The 13,962-nt window shown below is 47.1% G+C and overlaps 5 protein-coding genes across 5 annotated transcripts; 3 read left to right on the top strand and 2 right to left on the bottom strand.

Moving 5' to 3' along the window:
- Positions 1 to 1,785: 1,785 nt before the first annotated feature.
- DEU56DRAFT_982812 (uncharacterized protein) lies at positions 1,786 to 4,947 on the top strand (the record flags this gene model as incomplete). The annotated part of the gene is made up of 6 exons (XM_041359914.1): positions 1,786 to 1,833; positions 1,885 to 2,052; positions 2,106 to 2,248; positions 2,304 to 2,442; positions 2,493 to 2,569; positions 2,619 to 4,947. The coding sequence occupies 6 exons, from the start codon at positions 1,786 to 1,788 to the stop codon at positions 4,945 to 4,947; spliced, it is 2,904 nt and encodes a 967-aa protein (XP_041205166.1).
- A 492-nt stretch (positions 4,948 to 5,439) lies between these two features.
- Positions 5,440 to 5,861, top strand: DEU56DRAFT_703683 (uncharacterized protein; the record flags this gene model as incomplete). The annotated part of the gene is given in 3 exon segments (XM_041347353.1): positions 5,440 to 5,628; positions 5,641 to 5,766; positions 5,826 to 5,861. Coding segments are annotated over 3 exon segments (351 nt in total), but the record flags the coding sequence as incomplete, so codon positions are not given.
- A 1,320-nt stretch (positions 5,862 to 7,181) lies between these two features.
- Positions 7,182 to 10,524, top strand: DEU56DRAFT_821377 (uncharacterized protein; the record flags this gene model as incomplete). Its single annotated transcript, XM_041354108.1, has 10 exons — positions 7,182 to 7,268; positions 9,225 to 9,321; positions 9,371 to 9,399; positions 9,460 to 9,487; positions 9,537 to 9,569; positions 9,620 to 9,696; positions 9,747 to 9,826; positions 9,949 to 10,132; positions 10,244 to 10,269; positions 10,332 to 10,524. Coding segments are annotated over 10 exons (834 nt in total), but the record flags the coding sequence as incomplete, so codon positions are not given.
- A 442-nt stretch (positions 10,525 to 10,966) lies between these two features.
- Positions 10,967 to 11,231, bottom strand: DEU56DRAFT_959007 (uncharacterized protein; the record flags this gene model as incomplete). The annotated part of the gene is made up of 1 exon (XM_041359295.1): positions 10,967 to 11,231. A coding segment is annotated over one exon (225 nt), but the record flags the coding sequence as incomplete, so codon positions are not given.
- Positions 11,232 to 11,698: 467 nt separating this feature from the next.
- Positions 11,699 to 13,776, bottom strand: DEU56DRAFT_534000 (S-adenosyl-L-methionine-dependent methyltransferase). Its single transcript, XM_041346674.1, has 11 exons — positions 13,376 to 13,776; positions 13,147 to 13,327; positions 12,857 to 13,092; positions 12,786 to 12,800; positions 12,671 to 12,731; positions 12,478 to 12,617; positions 12,315 to 12,419; positions 12,160 to 12,256; positions 12,051 to 12,112; positions 11,880 to 12,001; positions 11,699 to 11,819 (listed from the first exon to the last, which is right to left on the bottom strand). The coding sequence occupies exons 1-11, from the start codon at positions 13,622 to 13,624 to the stop codon at positions 11,738 to 11,740; spliced, it is 1,350 nt and encodes a 449-aa protein (XP_041205162.1). The 5' UTR covers positions 13,625 to 13,776; the 3' UTR covers positions 11,699 to 11,737.
- Between the last annotated feature and the right edge of the window lie 186 nt (positions 13,777 to 13,962).

The raw sequence follows: 13,962 nt of genomic DNA, 5'->3' as shown, positions 1-13,962 counted from the left end.
TTACGCTTTGATTTCGAAGATGCGTGACAACGCGGTGTGGCAGTGGATCGCATGGGGCCAGGTGAAATTGACGCGGTCCTGCCGCGACTTGCCGCGGTCGTGACGCGCCTGTGACGCGGCATATGTGACGCGGCACTGTGAGATAGACTTATGTCGAGAAATTTACGCCTCGCCTCTGCGAGAAGTCACGTGATCTCGATCGCGCTTCCCGATCGGGCGAAATCCCGGCGATCGAAACGGCAGGGGTTGTGGGCGGGCGTGCGTCGGTTGAGTTCGCGCCTGGCCCTGATTAAACGAACCGTAAAGTGCTGTAAAGTGCATAAAGTTGGATGCCGCGAGAAATTTACAGAATTTACCGCGTAAATTTTGTAAATTTCCCGCGCCTCTGTAAATCTTGCGTCCCGCACTTTATGGGCGCTTTACAACGTCGTCACGCACATTCGCGGCGCCCCAACAGCGCCGCCACGCGTCCTCAGCCACCTGTTTGCTCTCCAATGCATTTTCCTCCTCAAAAACAATTGGAATCTTTTGTATGATTGTAGAAAGATGTGTGAACTAAATGCAATTAAATGTACTGTACAATAGCATCTGTTCTACTGGGGCCGCAGACTCAAAACTCGCACCACAGAGACATCATTAGGGCGGCTGCCAACTGCCGCTGACCGCAGGACTTCACATCCCCGTTGTGACTTCATAGACGCGCCCGAACCTGCCTGCAGTTGAGACCCGGGGTTCTCCGGCTCGCCGGTCATTTACAGAATTTACATTAGCTAATCGTGAATTTTTCCAGATATCCTGACATGTTCAAACTTGGTTCAAACAACATCTTATGTCGCTCGAACTGAATTCCAAACACTTTAAATATCCTCGTTAATGATCAGCATGTGAGTGTCCGTCTGCGTACAAGCCCTAGACTGCTGTATTCACTTCTCACCATATTTACAGTGCTTGTCTTCTGTGTCCATACTAACGCGGCCACCATGTTAAGCCCCAACCATGTTATCTCGAACCTCATTCAGGCTGGGTCAACCACTGCTCATACCACGACAGATTTTCCCAAACATCTTCACAGTCTCTGTACTAATGTCAACGTTCACACTTACCTGTGCCGCGTCAAGGCCCACTTCATGCCGCGTCAAACCTCATCCATGCCGCGTCAGTGCCGTGGCACAGCCTCGTCACAGCTACCCATCACACACGAGTTTGACTTGCGACTTCTGGCTGAGATATGGCTGACTCAATTATAGTGTTGGCAAAAGCGCTTTGGCCCGTCTCGGGAAGTATTGGTATCCTGTGCAGCTAATTCAGTCCTATGTTAAGTGTTGACGTGCTCCACAGACTCGGAGAGGGAGGTAAAAAAAATGGTCGTTGGTTGATTAGTGGCCAGTAGTACATGTCCCTATGACGAATAACATAACAAAGGAATGGTCATGAACCCGTCCAACTTAAGCTTGATGTGGGAGTCGAATGCAGAACATATAGTAGGAACACCTGCACTGGCGCGTCAGCAGTGGCCGCGTCAAGATTCGTTGGTGCCGCGTCACGACCGCGGCAGGCGCGGCAGGACCGTGTCAAAATAGCCACGCCCGATCACATGATGTGATGTAGCAAATCTGCTCGAATGGTTGAGAAGTACATACAAATTCTCTTGACGCCTGTCAGGTTATAATTTTGCACCTAGGCAGTGCAGTTTCCCACTCTGAGTCTCTGCCTTGAGGTAGGCGGAGGCGTTCGTTCGATGACTGAAACCCACTCCAATTTGAATCCACCACATTAACCCAGGCGATGCCAATATCCAAAAAGCCAAAGGCAGGAAGGTCCAAAAACTCGAAGGTGAGGAGGCGCGTATCTAGGTCTTACCATTGGGTATCTGATCTATCACAGAAGGACTCAAAACAACCAGCTTCTGAAACCCAGGAGTTGCAGGACGACAATGTGAGCCAATTGTTGAGTGTCACTATAGCGGCAATCGGCGTTACAAGAGACCTCGTTCCTATCGACCTGGCGAAAGGAATCCTCGGAACGGTTGCCAACATCCTGGTTATCGCGCAGGTGCGTTGGCGCAATCTTCCGAATTTTCATGAAGGATCCTGAAGTCTGTGTAGTCGGTGATCAAGAACAAGTCCGATTTTCTGGCGATAGTCGAGAAATGCGAAACTATCAGGAAACGACTCGAAAGAGCGACCAAGGATGCTACCGAAGATGATCTGCAAGGGTCCTTGGGGGAGGCCTTGTCCGAGCTCAACATGTGAGCGTGAGTCACATTAATTTCGTTGTTACCGGAAAGTGATGGCACCATGCAGATCAGTTAACCGCATCTATACAGAAGTGGCCTCAAAGAAGGAGCAAGGATTTTGGAAGAGTCTCTTTTCTGTCACGATTGATCGCGACCAGATCGCTGGATGGGAGACGGATCTGGATCGCGTCCTCACACTCTTCAATGTATGTCTGTGTAACATCATGCCGACTTGCCTGCTGAATGCCGTCTCAAGTTTGAACTGACCGCTGGCATTGCGGTTGGTATGAGGAAGCTACTCAAGGGTAATGCTGCTAGTACCACTGCTCCAAAGTAAGTTGTTATTTTCGTCAGGTTATGAGTGTCCTCTAAACGCAATCAGGTATCGCCCAACTGAGCCTCCGTCACGGCCTGCTATGTTTTATGGCCGCGATGATCTTGTGGCAGAGTTGACGAACCTCGTTGTCAATGATGAGCATATTGCATTGATCGGTCCGGGGGGCATGGGAAAGAGTTCTCTTGCCAAAGCCATCCTCAACGAGCCACTCGTCACGGAGAAATTTACTGATCGGCGCTTCTTCGTGGCCTACGATGGCCTCGATCCTTTGACCATCACTTTCGAGACTTTTATGACTCGTTTCGCGGGAGCCCTTGGCATAGAAATTGCTGGTGCCGATCCCGTGCGCCAAATATCTTCATTTCTTCGTTCTACCAGCGCCCTCATTGTCCTCGACAATGCTGAGACTTTCGAAGAGGCCAGTGCATCGTCGACGCTGAGAGAGATACCACCAGCCATTGCTGAGATTGCTAATATATCTGGCGTCATTCTGGTCCTCACGTCACGCAGTAGGAGGAATGCACCGAACGTGCATTGGATGACGAAGGATATCCCGCCGCTGGACTTGAGCTCTGCTCAACGAGTGTTCTTCCAGATTTATCACCACGCCAGTCGTAGCGATGCCGAAGAAGACATAAAAGGCCTGCTCAAGGAATTGGATTTTCACCCCCTTTCCATCAATATACTCGCGAATGCCGCACAGCAAAATAGCTGGTCTCCAACCACGCTGCTCAAGAGATGGAAGGATCGGCACAGCAAGGTGCTCGATGCCGGCAAGGGGAAGCTGCAAAGCTTGTCAGACACCATGGAGCTGTCACTCAGCTCACCGTCGGTCCTTGATCTCGGAGTGGACAGTCGTCATGCTTTAGCGATCATCGCATTCTTGCCCCAGGGTCTCAACGAGGACCTGGCTAGTGATTTGTTGCCATCGCTTCCGCAAGTCGACACTATATGCGATGTTCTATGCATGCAATCACTCGTTTATCGCCAAGACAAGTTCATCAAGATGCTCGCACCCATTCGACATTATGTGCAAGATTCATTGCCCCCACCTGACTCCACGTGCTTGCAAGATATATGTGCCTTCTACTATCGCAGTATCGACTACTGTTCAGATGATCGTGATGAGTATGCTGATGTCATTATCTCGGATCACTTTAACATCGAGCACGTAGTTGCTTTCAAACTTGCCCACGTCCCAGATAGCACGGAACAGATCTATGACGTTTGCTGGCAGTTTTTGCGGTGCTTGACGCAGCATCTGCCTCGTCCGACTACCCTTACCCTCGCTATTTCTAACATCGTCGAGAACTCCTCCACGTTGTCGATAAAAGCATTCTGCTTGTCAGCTCTCGCGCAGCTGTACGACATACTTTCTCAGCTCGCTGAAGCAGTACGGGCCTTTCAAGCTGCCGAGGCGCTCTACCTCGCCGCTGGCGACCTCGAGAACATGGCATATTGTCTTACAAACCGTGCAGATATCCTGAGATGTCAAGGTCGCTTTATTCAATCCCAGAATATCTTAGAGGATCTTCAGCACTCTGACTCTTGGGAGTCTCTCAGCGAATCAATCAAAGCCCGAGCTTGGAATTTCTTGGATACGGCCCGGATGTACACATTCACGCTGTCTGCGGATGAATTATTTGTGAAATCCTTGGAAGATGATGTCTGGGACTTGAGATTCAAGATTTGGCACTGGCGGGCCAAATTGTATTATGGGGCGGACACTGTCCAGGTGCACACACACTTGAATGACCTGTATCTGCAATGCACAATTATCGGAGATGTCTTCGGCTGCAGGGACGCACTTGAGGGGCTTGCACAAGCTGCATTTTGCAAGGACAAGTTATCCGACGCAATGGACAATCTACAGAAAATCATAGACATGTTCAAGGGACAACATTCGGAAGACGTCCTTTGGGACACCGTGCGGAAGGCTATTGTTGCGAGCAAGCAGGGGAATTATGACCTTGCGAGGGAGCTCATCCACAAAGCCTCAGAACCCTTCCCATTCTTTGCGCTGCGCAATGCACGCATATTCCTCCACCGATCTTACGGATTAGCATGCATCGAGCTCACTGCAGGCGATTATGACAGGGCCGAGTCCTATCTCACCGCCACGATTGAAGGTTGCAATATGCAAGGCAACCTGATATTAAAGGCATTCAGCACACGTGGACTTGGGGAGGTTGCCTTTGTTCATGGTAACTTTGCTTTGGCTGCAGAGCGCTTTGCAGAGACACGGTCTTTGTGTGCTGAGATGGGAGTGCCCCCCCTGCATTTGTACAGTTGCTTTCCATTCAATAGCTTACTGGACAAATTCGAAGGATGGACGATGTTTCTGGAGGGCCAGTCGCCATTTGTGAATATTTAGATGTCGATCATGATATACAGTAAGTTACCGTTTTACACCAAGTTGTATCTTTATTGCATCTCGTACGATTTCCCCGGAGCAGTTGAATAACCTCGTATTCATGACATAACATTAACCACACGCTGGTTCACCGACATCAAATCGCAGGGAAGATCCCATTCATTTCCGATACCGAACTCACTTGTGCTTCAGGGCATACTGATGAATATTCGTCAAAGTCCTGAATCTTCAATGCATCCATCTGCCAGTGTTATAGCTAACAGCTACAACTGTCTGCGCAAGGATGGCGAAGGCAGCATCGTGTGCGAAACGATCAGTGCAACTGGAAGTGTCCGGCTTAATTTCAAGTTGTTCTACGCTTTCTTTTGTCGGTTTCTCACTCCACGCCTACGATCATAACTTAGTGTATTAAAATCAAGGCAAGTCCTCGTACTAGCTATGATCTCCTTATACTTATCAACTTCTGAATACCCGCCTAACTCATTCAATTTCACAATGGCTTCTATCGTACACCCCTTCGCCGTGGGAACGAATACTGAACCCAGAAGATCGACTGCATCTTCCACAGAAACTCCAACACAAACTGCACCTGAAGAATTGACCGACGCCAGTCAGCTTCCGCCACAAAGGCATGCAGGAGCTCTCGGGCTCATACAGCGTCTCAGAGCTAAACGGAGTCGTGTCGTGTCATAGGGTCTTGGAGAAAAGCTCGGCGGATCGCAAGCGGAACTAAAGGGGAAGATCGCGAAGAAACCAGAATTAGTAGAACATGGACACGAGAGGCGCACAAGAATTTTGAAGCAGAAAGAGCAAGAACAGGTAGGGAATCGAGCGTTTCACCACACCAACCTCTCGCGGAACTCATACATATTGGCTAGGATGACGAGGAAGACCCGTTTGCGACACCAGAAGATTATAGCGTAACTTCCAGCAAGGGCATGGCCTGACTAGGGGGGACAAGATTAGCGCCGGTGTGCACCTGTGCATGAGTGTCTGTAGCGATAACAGACTTCGTTAGGAAAAATCACGCCTCGATCTCGAAGACTCGCCGTTATGAGCTGGGCAGGCGGGAACTGGTGGGAGCCAGAGCCTGAGGATGGGCTGTAGCCCGCGTATGCTGTGACGAGTCATGGGCCGCCATAGGCTGAGGCCTGCAAGGTACAGTTCATGTTGACTTTGCACGCCGTCTATCACTTACATCGTTTCGTCTCGACTCTCTAGACGTGTTCCTTGGGCATAAGTAATGCCATAGCGATTCTTTATCACCGCCGGGATGAGTTCCTTAGTTTCACTTTCAATACGTAGGAACCAAAACAGACAACGAGCATGGATGACGGGACGAATGAAGCCCTTCAAACATTTTTGAGACGCGAAAAGGAACATGAAACAATCAAAATTTGTGTACCGCGTCGAGAAGATTGGATGTGTTCCACGCCGAAGAGTCAAGGGGTGTATGATTGGAGGATAAGAGGGTTCAGAAGGATTCGATGAGGACATCGACCTTGGGGGAGGGTGATGTGATGAAAAGAGCGGTCCATCTACTGCCGAGACTAGCGAACGTATGATTATGACGCGTCTCTTCATGGTTTTGTTCTTTGCTTTCAATCTCATCTGTTCTACCACCGCGATTAATCAATTCTGTCCTTCCTTGTAGAAACTCTATCAGACTCCTCGGATCTAGTTAAGGCTGTTGCTGACACCCTCGTCAGGCGACATCTGGATAGGATGCTGCGTTGAGTAAGAAACATCCAGGAGGCTGTACTCACCCTCTGCCAGGAGGGTCAGCATGTATCCTCCCGAGGAAGATTTACTCATCCCTACAACACTAATAGGGGGAGACCTGTGAGAGGAGGGGGGTCCATAGACCATATAATAATAGGGCCTGACATACCGTGAGGACATCGTCAAAGTGCTGCCAAGGGTACGTGTGACCATTGTGATTCATGCATCATGATATCATGGTAATCAAGGCACCCTCCAAATCTGAGCGCTGAGCACTGCCAGAGCCCTTCCCACAGACCTTGTTACTTACCGGAGGCAATCATCACATGTACAGCCCTGTTGCAGCGCACACTATAGTGCAGTACTTATTGCCAACTGCTTGTGCCAGACTTGCATTCAAACACCCGTTGTCGCTACTACTCGAAAATGTCCGTCTCCTTCGGTTTGCAGTTAGCCAAGGTAATCCATTTGTGCTTTGTCCGGCCTTTCTCTGACGTCTCTTATTATTGAAGTATACTAACGGTGAGGCTGATGTCAAGCTTATCGTTGTTTTATTTACAATTCTGCTTTGCTCCAAAGTCGCTGCGTCAGCGATCCTAGTAAGCTGTGTCTATTCAGTCTCATTACGAGTCGTTCTGATGTATCACCAGATTTATGACTACATCAGGAAATCATCGAGTTCCTTAATTTACTTAAAAAAATTACCAAGGTGGCTAAGGAAAATAAGTAGAATTAAGTAGGTGGCTAAGGAGAATAAGTTGGTTTTTTTGTTTTATTTCGACAAAAGTAGAATTAATTAGGTGCAAGTTGGCTAAGGAAAATTAAGGAAACATTAGTCATATTACTTGTGTGCCTGAACTTTCTTGAACACACCACTTCGTAGTATTTTGCTTATAACTCATTAGGATCTCAACTAAAAAATGTCATGAGACTATGGAAGGACTACCCTTGACAAGAGCTATAACTTTGATTTTCTTCGAAAAAATTCATAAGGTCCACCATGTCACTCCTTATTAAAATCCTAATGGTAGACCTATTGTATTAGACGATAAAGTGTTGTATTTTATTCTAAGTCCCACAGATATGGTATATATATTAGTTGCTGCCTTCACATATACAAGGTCATCTATGGTGCAGTTCACTTATGCACCGCTACTTTTGTGCAAAATTTCTAGTGTTGTGAGAAAAAGTCCCAGGAACTTTCTGTCTTGTAAAAATGCTTAGATTGATGATAGGAATAAATTCTCAAGAGCGATTGTTCATTGAATGAAATCTGAGTGAGTTAAAATTTCAGCCATGGCTCGAATTGGTGGTGAGGCTAAGATACCTGCAAAATTGGGGCAAAACAAGTCAAAAAGTCCCAAATCCCATCATGTTTATGCTACATTAATGCAATACTGAATCCTAAATTTACGAGCTTTCGAGCAAATTTTCGTGTCGTCAGTCCAGTCACCCCTTGAAGTGCACACTCTGTCAGCTTCCTATACACTCGAGAAAATTGTTAGCTAGCCAGTTCAGCCTCTGTGACAACTCCATGTTCTATTTAATCTGTACATTCACCCATCTATTCCAACAAGACTTGAGTTTTGAACCAAAATTGAACAGTAACTCAAGTACACTTCTATATTTGGACTAGGGTTAGGGTTGGGTTGGGTCGCCCTTCAATTTGGCGGTTGCCCCAAAGTAGCGGCACATAAGTGAACTGCACCATAGTCTAGTGGTAAGTGATGCTCGAAATTGTGGGAACTGATCAGCTGCTCTCAGCTGGTGAGTGCATGGTTGAGAGTTCAAACTGAGTCAGTGGCAGAAAATAAAGTGGTGCAATTAAGTAATCATTTTACTCGATCTCCTCACAGTTTCCGATTGCCTTATTCTCCTTAAACCGCCTTAAAATAAGGAGGTTTCGAGGAAAGCTCCTTGGTTTAAGGTGATGGATCTCCTTAGAATTATTTATTCTAAGGAGGTTTTAAGTGTGAATTAAGGTAAATAAGGACAAATAAGAAGCATATAAGGGATAAAAAGGAACTCGATGATTTCCTGATGTACTTAGTATAGGAAGTAGACACTAGCGCGGGACCTGAGAGAATCAGTTAAGCTCAGTCGTCGCGCTCGTATCGCAAACGTCTGATATATATTCACCTGAGAGAATCAGTTAAGCTGACGTAGCGTAAGTATCGAGCAGTGAATATATGTAAAGTTAGTAGCTTACCTCAGTCGTCGCGCTCGTATCGCAAACGTCTGAGGTCTCTATACTACGTGAGGCTCGTACTAAATAACGAAGATGTGATCTTGTATGGATGGAAATGGGAAGTACGAGGGTCAAAGTTTCGAGTCGTCGAGAGACAAGGGAACAAAAGGTTCAGTAGGTATAATGGCCGCTTGGACATGAGACTAAACAATAGGAATGATACGGGAACATATGGAACAATGGGAACATGCCTGCTATTGTGCATCGGGGCTCAGCGCTTGCTTGCCCGATTCCAACACTTAGTCACGTTACACTCTGAAGTCAGAGAAGTCAGCTACCCATACCTCGCCGCTAATCATTCTTACAGGTCCAATGGACCTGGGGACGGAAGTGGGGAGTAATTCGCATTGCCTTCACGCTTTCACGATATGTACCTTTTGCCGGTGCACTTATGACCTCGTACTGTGAGATACGCCCGTGCACACTGCCACGCAAAAGCTGATTCTTGACCAGCCGCTGTCAAGACATGGGGTACGCAAAATGTGAGTACATCAGGTTTGATCATCTGTGCAGTGTCAGTTGCAACTCACATCAATATACAGTGTGCACCCTTTAACGATGCTGTAAACGGTTGGTTTAAACGTCTTTCGTGACATGACTTCGCGATGACATTTCGCAGGCATACATTTCTTGGGCATTATTGCCTCGGAAGGTTGGCTTTTTTATATCACATCGCAGCGTGCTTTTATATTCGCACAACAGGATTATTGATCGCCAGGGTCTATGCCTTTTCTGGCAACAGCAAAGTATATCTTATCAGCCTTCTCTCCTTTGGTTTGGTACAATGACATCTCTATATCTCTGCGCACCACTAACTCGTATGACGCAGGCCATCTTGGTGGCGTCTCTGATTATAAGTATTGCTCCCATCAATTTGAACATCCCAGGAGTCGCAGGCAAGGTCTCAAGGTTCACTTCTTAGTCTTAGTATTCATTCCTTTTCAGTCGCGCCGCCTTCATATTGTGTGTTTGAGGGGTCTCGTGGCAGTGCCCTCCCATATGGACTGTTAATGTTCTTCGAGATTGGTGAGGCGACAATCAATTCAATACTCTTTCTCTGACAATCTGCCACTAGTTCTCATCTCCGTCACTGCATTTTTGAGATATCGACACTACCTTGAGTCTCATAGCACGCTAATAAAGAGTATCTATCGCGATGGACTCTTCTACATGTTCTGTATCACAAGTATTGACACCATCTTTATTATTTATTTCGTGCTGACATCTCTACAGTGATATCCACAGTCAATGTGATTATTATCGCTGTGCTACCTGTGAGTCCTTTCCTCTTTCCGTTGACCTCGCAGAACTGAGCGAACCCCCTAGCTCTCGTACAGCGAGACGCTAAACACGTTAGTCTGGTCAAGTGTATATGTAGATGTATATTGTTGAAAGCTCATATTCCTCATTTCAGACCTCAAATTGTTGCGCACAGTGTTCTTGCTTCTCGAATACTATTCAACCTTCAAGTGAGCAGGGAGACACCAAGCTTTCCCACCGAGCGATCGTCTTCGATGGAAATGCTATCCCGTCCACATGAGCTTCAAGCATGGTCTGAAGGCAGCGAGACGGTTGCTGGTCCTGTCCAGCCAGATTGGCAACCTTAGACCTGAAAATAGTTTGTGGGTCACACAAATAGCGCTTGTCGATTGATCTCGCTGACTATGATTTGCTCACCCGTTCTAGCTTTTCTTTGTCGCATCTTTTGCATTCCAGTGGTGAGCTAGTCGACTAACCAGGTGTACGCGTTCTCTGCACTGACAAGCCCATCGATGCAAAAGTATTTTTCACCCAATGAGCCACGGACTCAGCGGAGAAGGTTGAGTTCAACGATGAAGTCGAATTATTGTTGAGGCTAGGATTCATGCCGTCCGAGTCGACGGCTGCATTTTAATAGGAACATTTTCCGCGTGTAAAACAAAACTAGAACATATTTTAGTGAACGAAGACTGCCAGAGTCCACAACACTACGCGGTATATCACATAGGATACGCAATGAGTCTAGTAAATGCCAGGAATTAACCGGTACTTGACTACCTTAGCCCAGTTCTCCCACTCCGCTCTGGAGACTGACTTCACCGTTTCATCCTCATGCAGCTGTTAGTCCAGGGATGTTCAAAACCCCTGAGCGTCTGATCAACGAAGACCACGATCCGTGCAAGATGAACAGGCCGATGGACAGCAGAGCTGCTCCCGCGTACGATTGATGGCGTACGACCGCGTATGGTCCAGTCGTGACAAGCTTGTGCCCCTTACGGACACCGAGCTCGAATGTGAAAAAACGACCAAGAGTGCGGAAACACCACAAGCGGATGAACCGAGTGCCGTGCCGAAAATGAAATAAGAAGTTATGGGAACATCTTGAATCCTTCGCACCTTCTTCCTCGATTGATCAAGTCGTCGGTTGGGGCGAGGGTGAGACGGAGACACGCCACGGTACCGAGCACACGAGGCTTCCTGTCATACCAGGTATTCTGCCAAAAAAAATTGTAGCTCCTCAACGTCAACTTTAAATATTCGGATTATTTTAGGATGTTGTATACCGGAGGGAAACTCAGGGTGAATTTGCCACATGTTGACATCGTGTCAATGTTACATCCCTTTGATTCTTCCTCTAAATATACTAGCCATCTCAAAGCAAGATAATAAACTTCATCGGAATTGTGCTATTTACATATATACAAGGTGCTTGTTATGCTTTGGGTAAAAAAAAATCAAGGATATGTGTGTCGCCTTCTTTAGTGGATCGTGGCAGATCAACTAATATGCTATCATATGTACTTACTGCATCTTTAAAAACACTCATTCGAATTCTTGGGGTCAGTCCTGAGCAATTCTAAACTCCATGACCGTTGTCTCTACAAAATCATACACCTGGGTAAGTGTCAGACCAGCAGCGGCCCTGTGAATTATCATCAGTCAATCGTCGCCAATGTACCAAGGTATACTGTAAGGAACTTGCCCGATGACCTTCAGCTCGTCCAACGTTCGCTCCTTGGAATTTAGAAGAAGCCACATAGTCAGGTCTGTTTGAAACGTTCTATGACTGCCTGCCCCGAAGTTCGGCAACATAGGTTCAGGGGCCTTGAAATCATGAATTTAGAAATACGCCAAGCTGCACTCCAAGACTTACTACACTCAATTTGTCAGTTCCCATGTCAGGTTGTTGCAATGTGTGGAAGATCACGGGATCATCTAGTGGCTTTAAAGCAAACACCAAGTCGAAACCACAGCCGACTTACGAATTAGCACTCGGCTGTTTGGTCCCATTGCCTTGCGAATGTTACGGAGGATCATTGTTGCCTCAGTGTCCCGCCAGTTGTGAATGATGTGCCTCAACTATATAAAAAGACGATTAAGTTACTGGCGATGAATGGAAAGAAATTTAGGCTCTTACATAGTAGACATCCTTCCCAACAACAGGCACGTTCTCCAAAAAATTGATTGGCACGAAGTCCACACGCCCGTCGAGCAGTGCCTCAGGAGCATTCTTCTCCCATGCCTACTCAAATATCAATCATGTGCCCGCTGTATTATATGTACTGCATGTCCGAACTCACAGTTTGCGCCTGTATCATGACTTCTGGGATATCCTGATTGGTGATTTTGAGATGAGGGAACATTTTCGCCAGAGGAGTGGAAAATGCGCCAATGCCAGATCCAATATCCACCACAGATGATATATCGTCCCAAGGATAGTCTTGCAACCTGCATCACTGTCATGTTGATGATTCGAAATTTGCGATTGCTTACGATGCAGCACTGCGGAAGCACAATTCATCTCGGTTAGGCCAAGCATAGCTCTGTGGAATTCCTATATATATGATTCTGTAAGTCGTTGGTGGCGAATGGATGGCTCTGCACATACATCACGGCTGTCATCCTAAATGACGTGTCAACAGAGCAAAGGGGAGCGCGATGGCGATGGCGAAAACTCACGTCATTGTTGATGTAGTCCCAATAGTTACCCTTCATACCCTCCTTCTTGAAAGTAAATAGCGAGGGCGCTTTGTCAGTCTCGTGTGATCTTGAAAATTCGTCGTCGGTCATAGTCTCATAGAGTACTGCGGCGTATTTCGAGACGTCTCGGGAATGAAGTTTTGCAAAGCACCCAACGTTGTTTGATGACTTGAGTACAAGGGATTGTCGCGTGTTTGCAAAGACGTCTCGCTCGACTGTTTAACGCACTGCATGTTCAGACAACTCCTCAACAATAGCGAGTATGTTACCTTCTTTAAAGCAACCCATTATTGATAAGGCTCGTAGGACGCGTGCAGTCTTGGTCTTGTCGAGGTTGACTGCTTCAGCCAGCTTGTCCACGCTAAGACCTTCCGGGTGTCGGTCCAGAACATCTGCAATTCGCGCTTGCAAGACAACGCTTGTGCACGCCCAGTTGTAATTGAAAACATACTAACGAAATCAGCAACAGAGCAGAGATCATTTGCGATTGGCACTCACATTCATCACTGTATGTTGAGGGGGTGCCAGTATTGAGCTCAATTGGTGGTATGCACCTTCGAGCAGCCTAATCGACTTTTTGAGCGCAAGCGTATCTGTCGTCAGGTCGAGGGGGTGGAAGGTTGTTGCGTCGGCACTGGGGACCCCATGTCCGGTCTTCTTGTATTCTGCGATTGCTTGACGTGCAGAGGAGTTGATGACGTCCAAGAGGGCCTCAAGCTTGGCCTCCGCCTCATTGAAGTCTGTCATCTTTCGGGGGGTGATACTACGCAGAAATAACGGCCCTTCGGTCAGTCATGCAGATTTTATGCTCCTCAGGCAAATAAAAGTGCTGTGTTAAACGAGCAGACACAAGCATTTGCGACGCATCACAGTCCACGTGGCGGATGATGGATTCGTATGATTATCAATAGCTCATGCTCTGCCACAACACCAAATGATGAATCATGCCCCTCGGAGTCGCAAAAATTTTGCGTATTCGGTTAAAATTTGCAAGTACTAGTTCTCGCCACGCACCACTATCTTGTCGCATTCATATGATGATCAATAGTTCATGGCCCGCTCAACCGCAACGCCAAATGATCCTC

This window comes from Suillus clintonianus, assembly GCF_016758775.1.
Source record: "Suillus clintonianus strain FC179 chromosome Unknown DEU56scaffold_75, whole genome shotgun sequence".
NCBI classification, from domain to species: domain Eukaryota; kingdom Fungi; phylum Basidiomycota; class Agaricomycetes; order Boletales; family Suillaceae; genus Suillus; species Suillus clintonianus.
The sequence above is the reverse complement of the archived record's forward strand: the minus strand, read 5'-3'. Positions and strand labels throughout refer to the sequence as shown.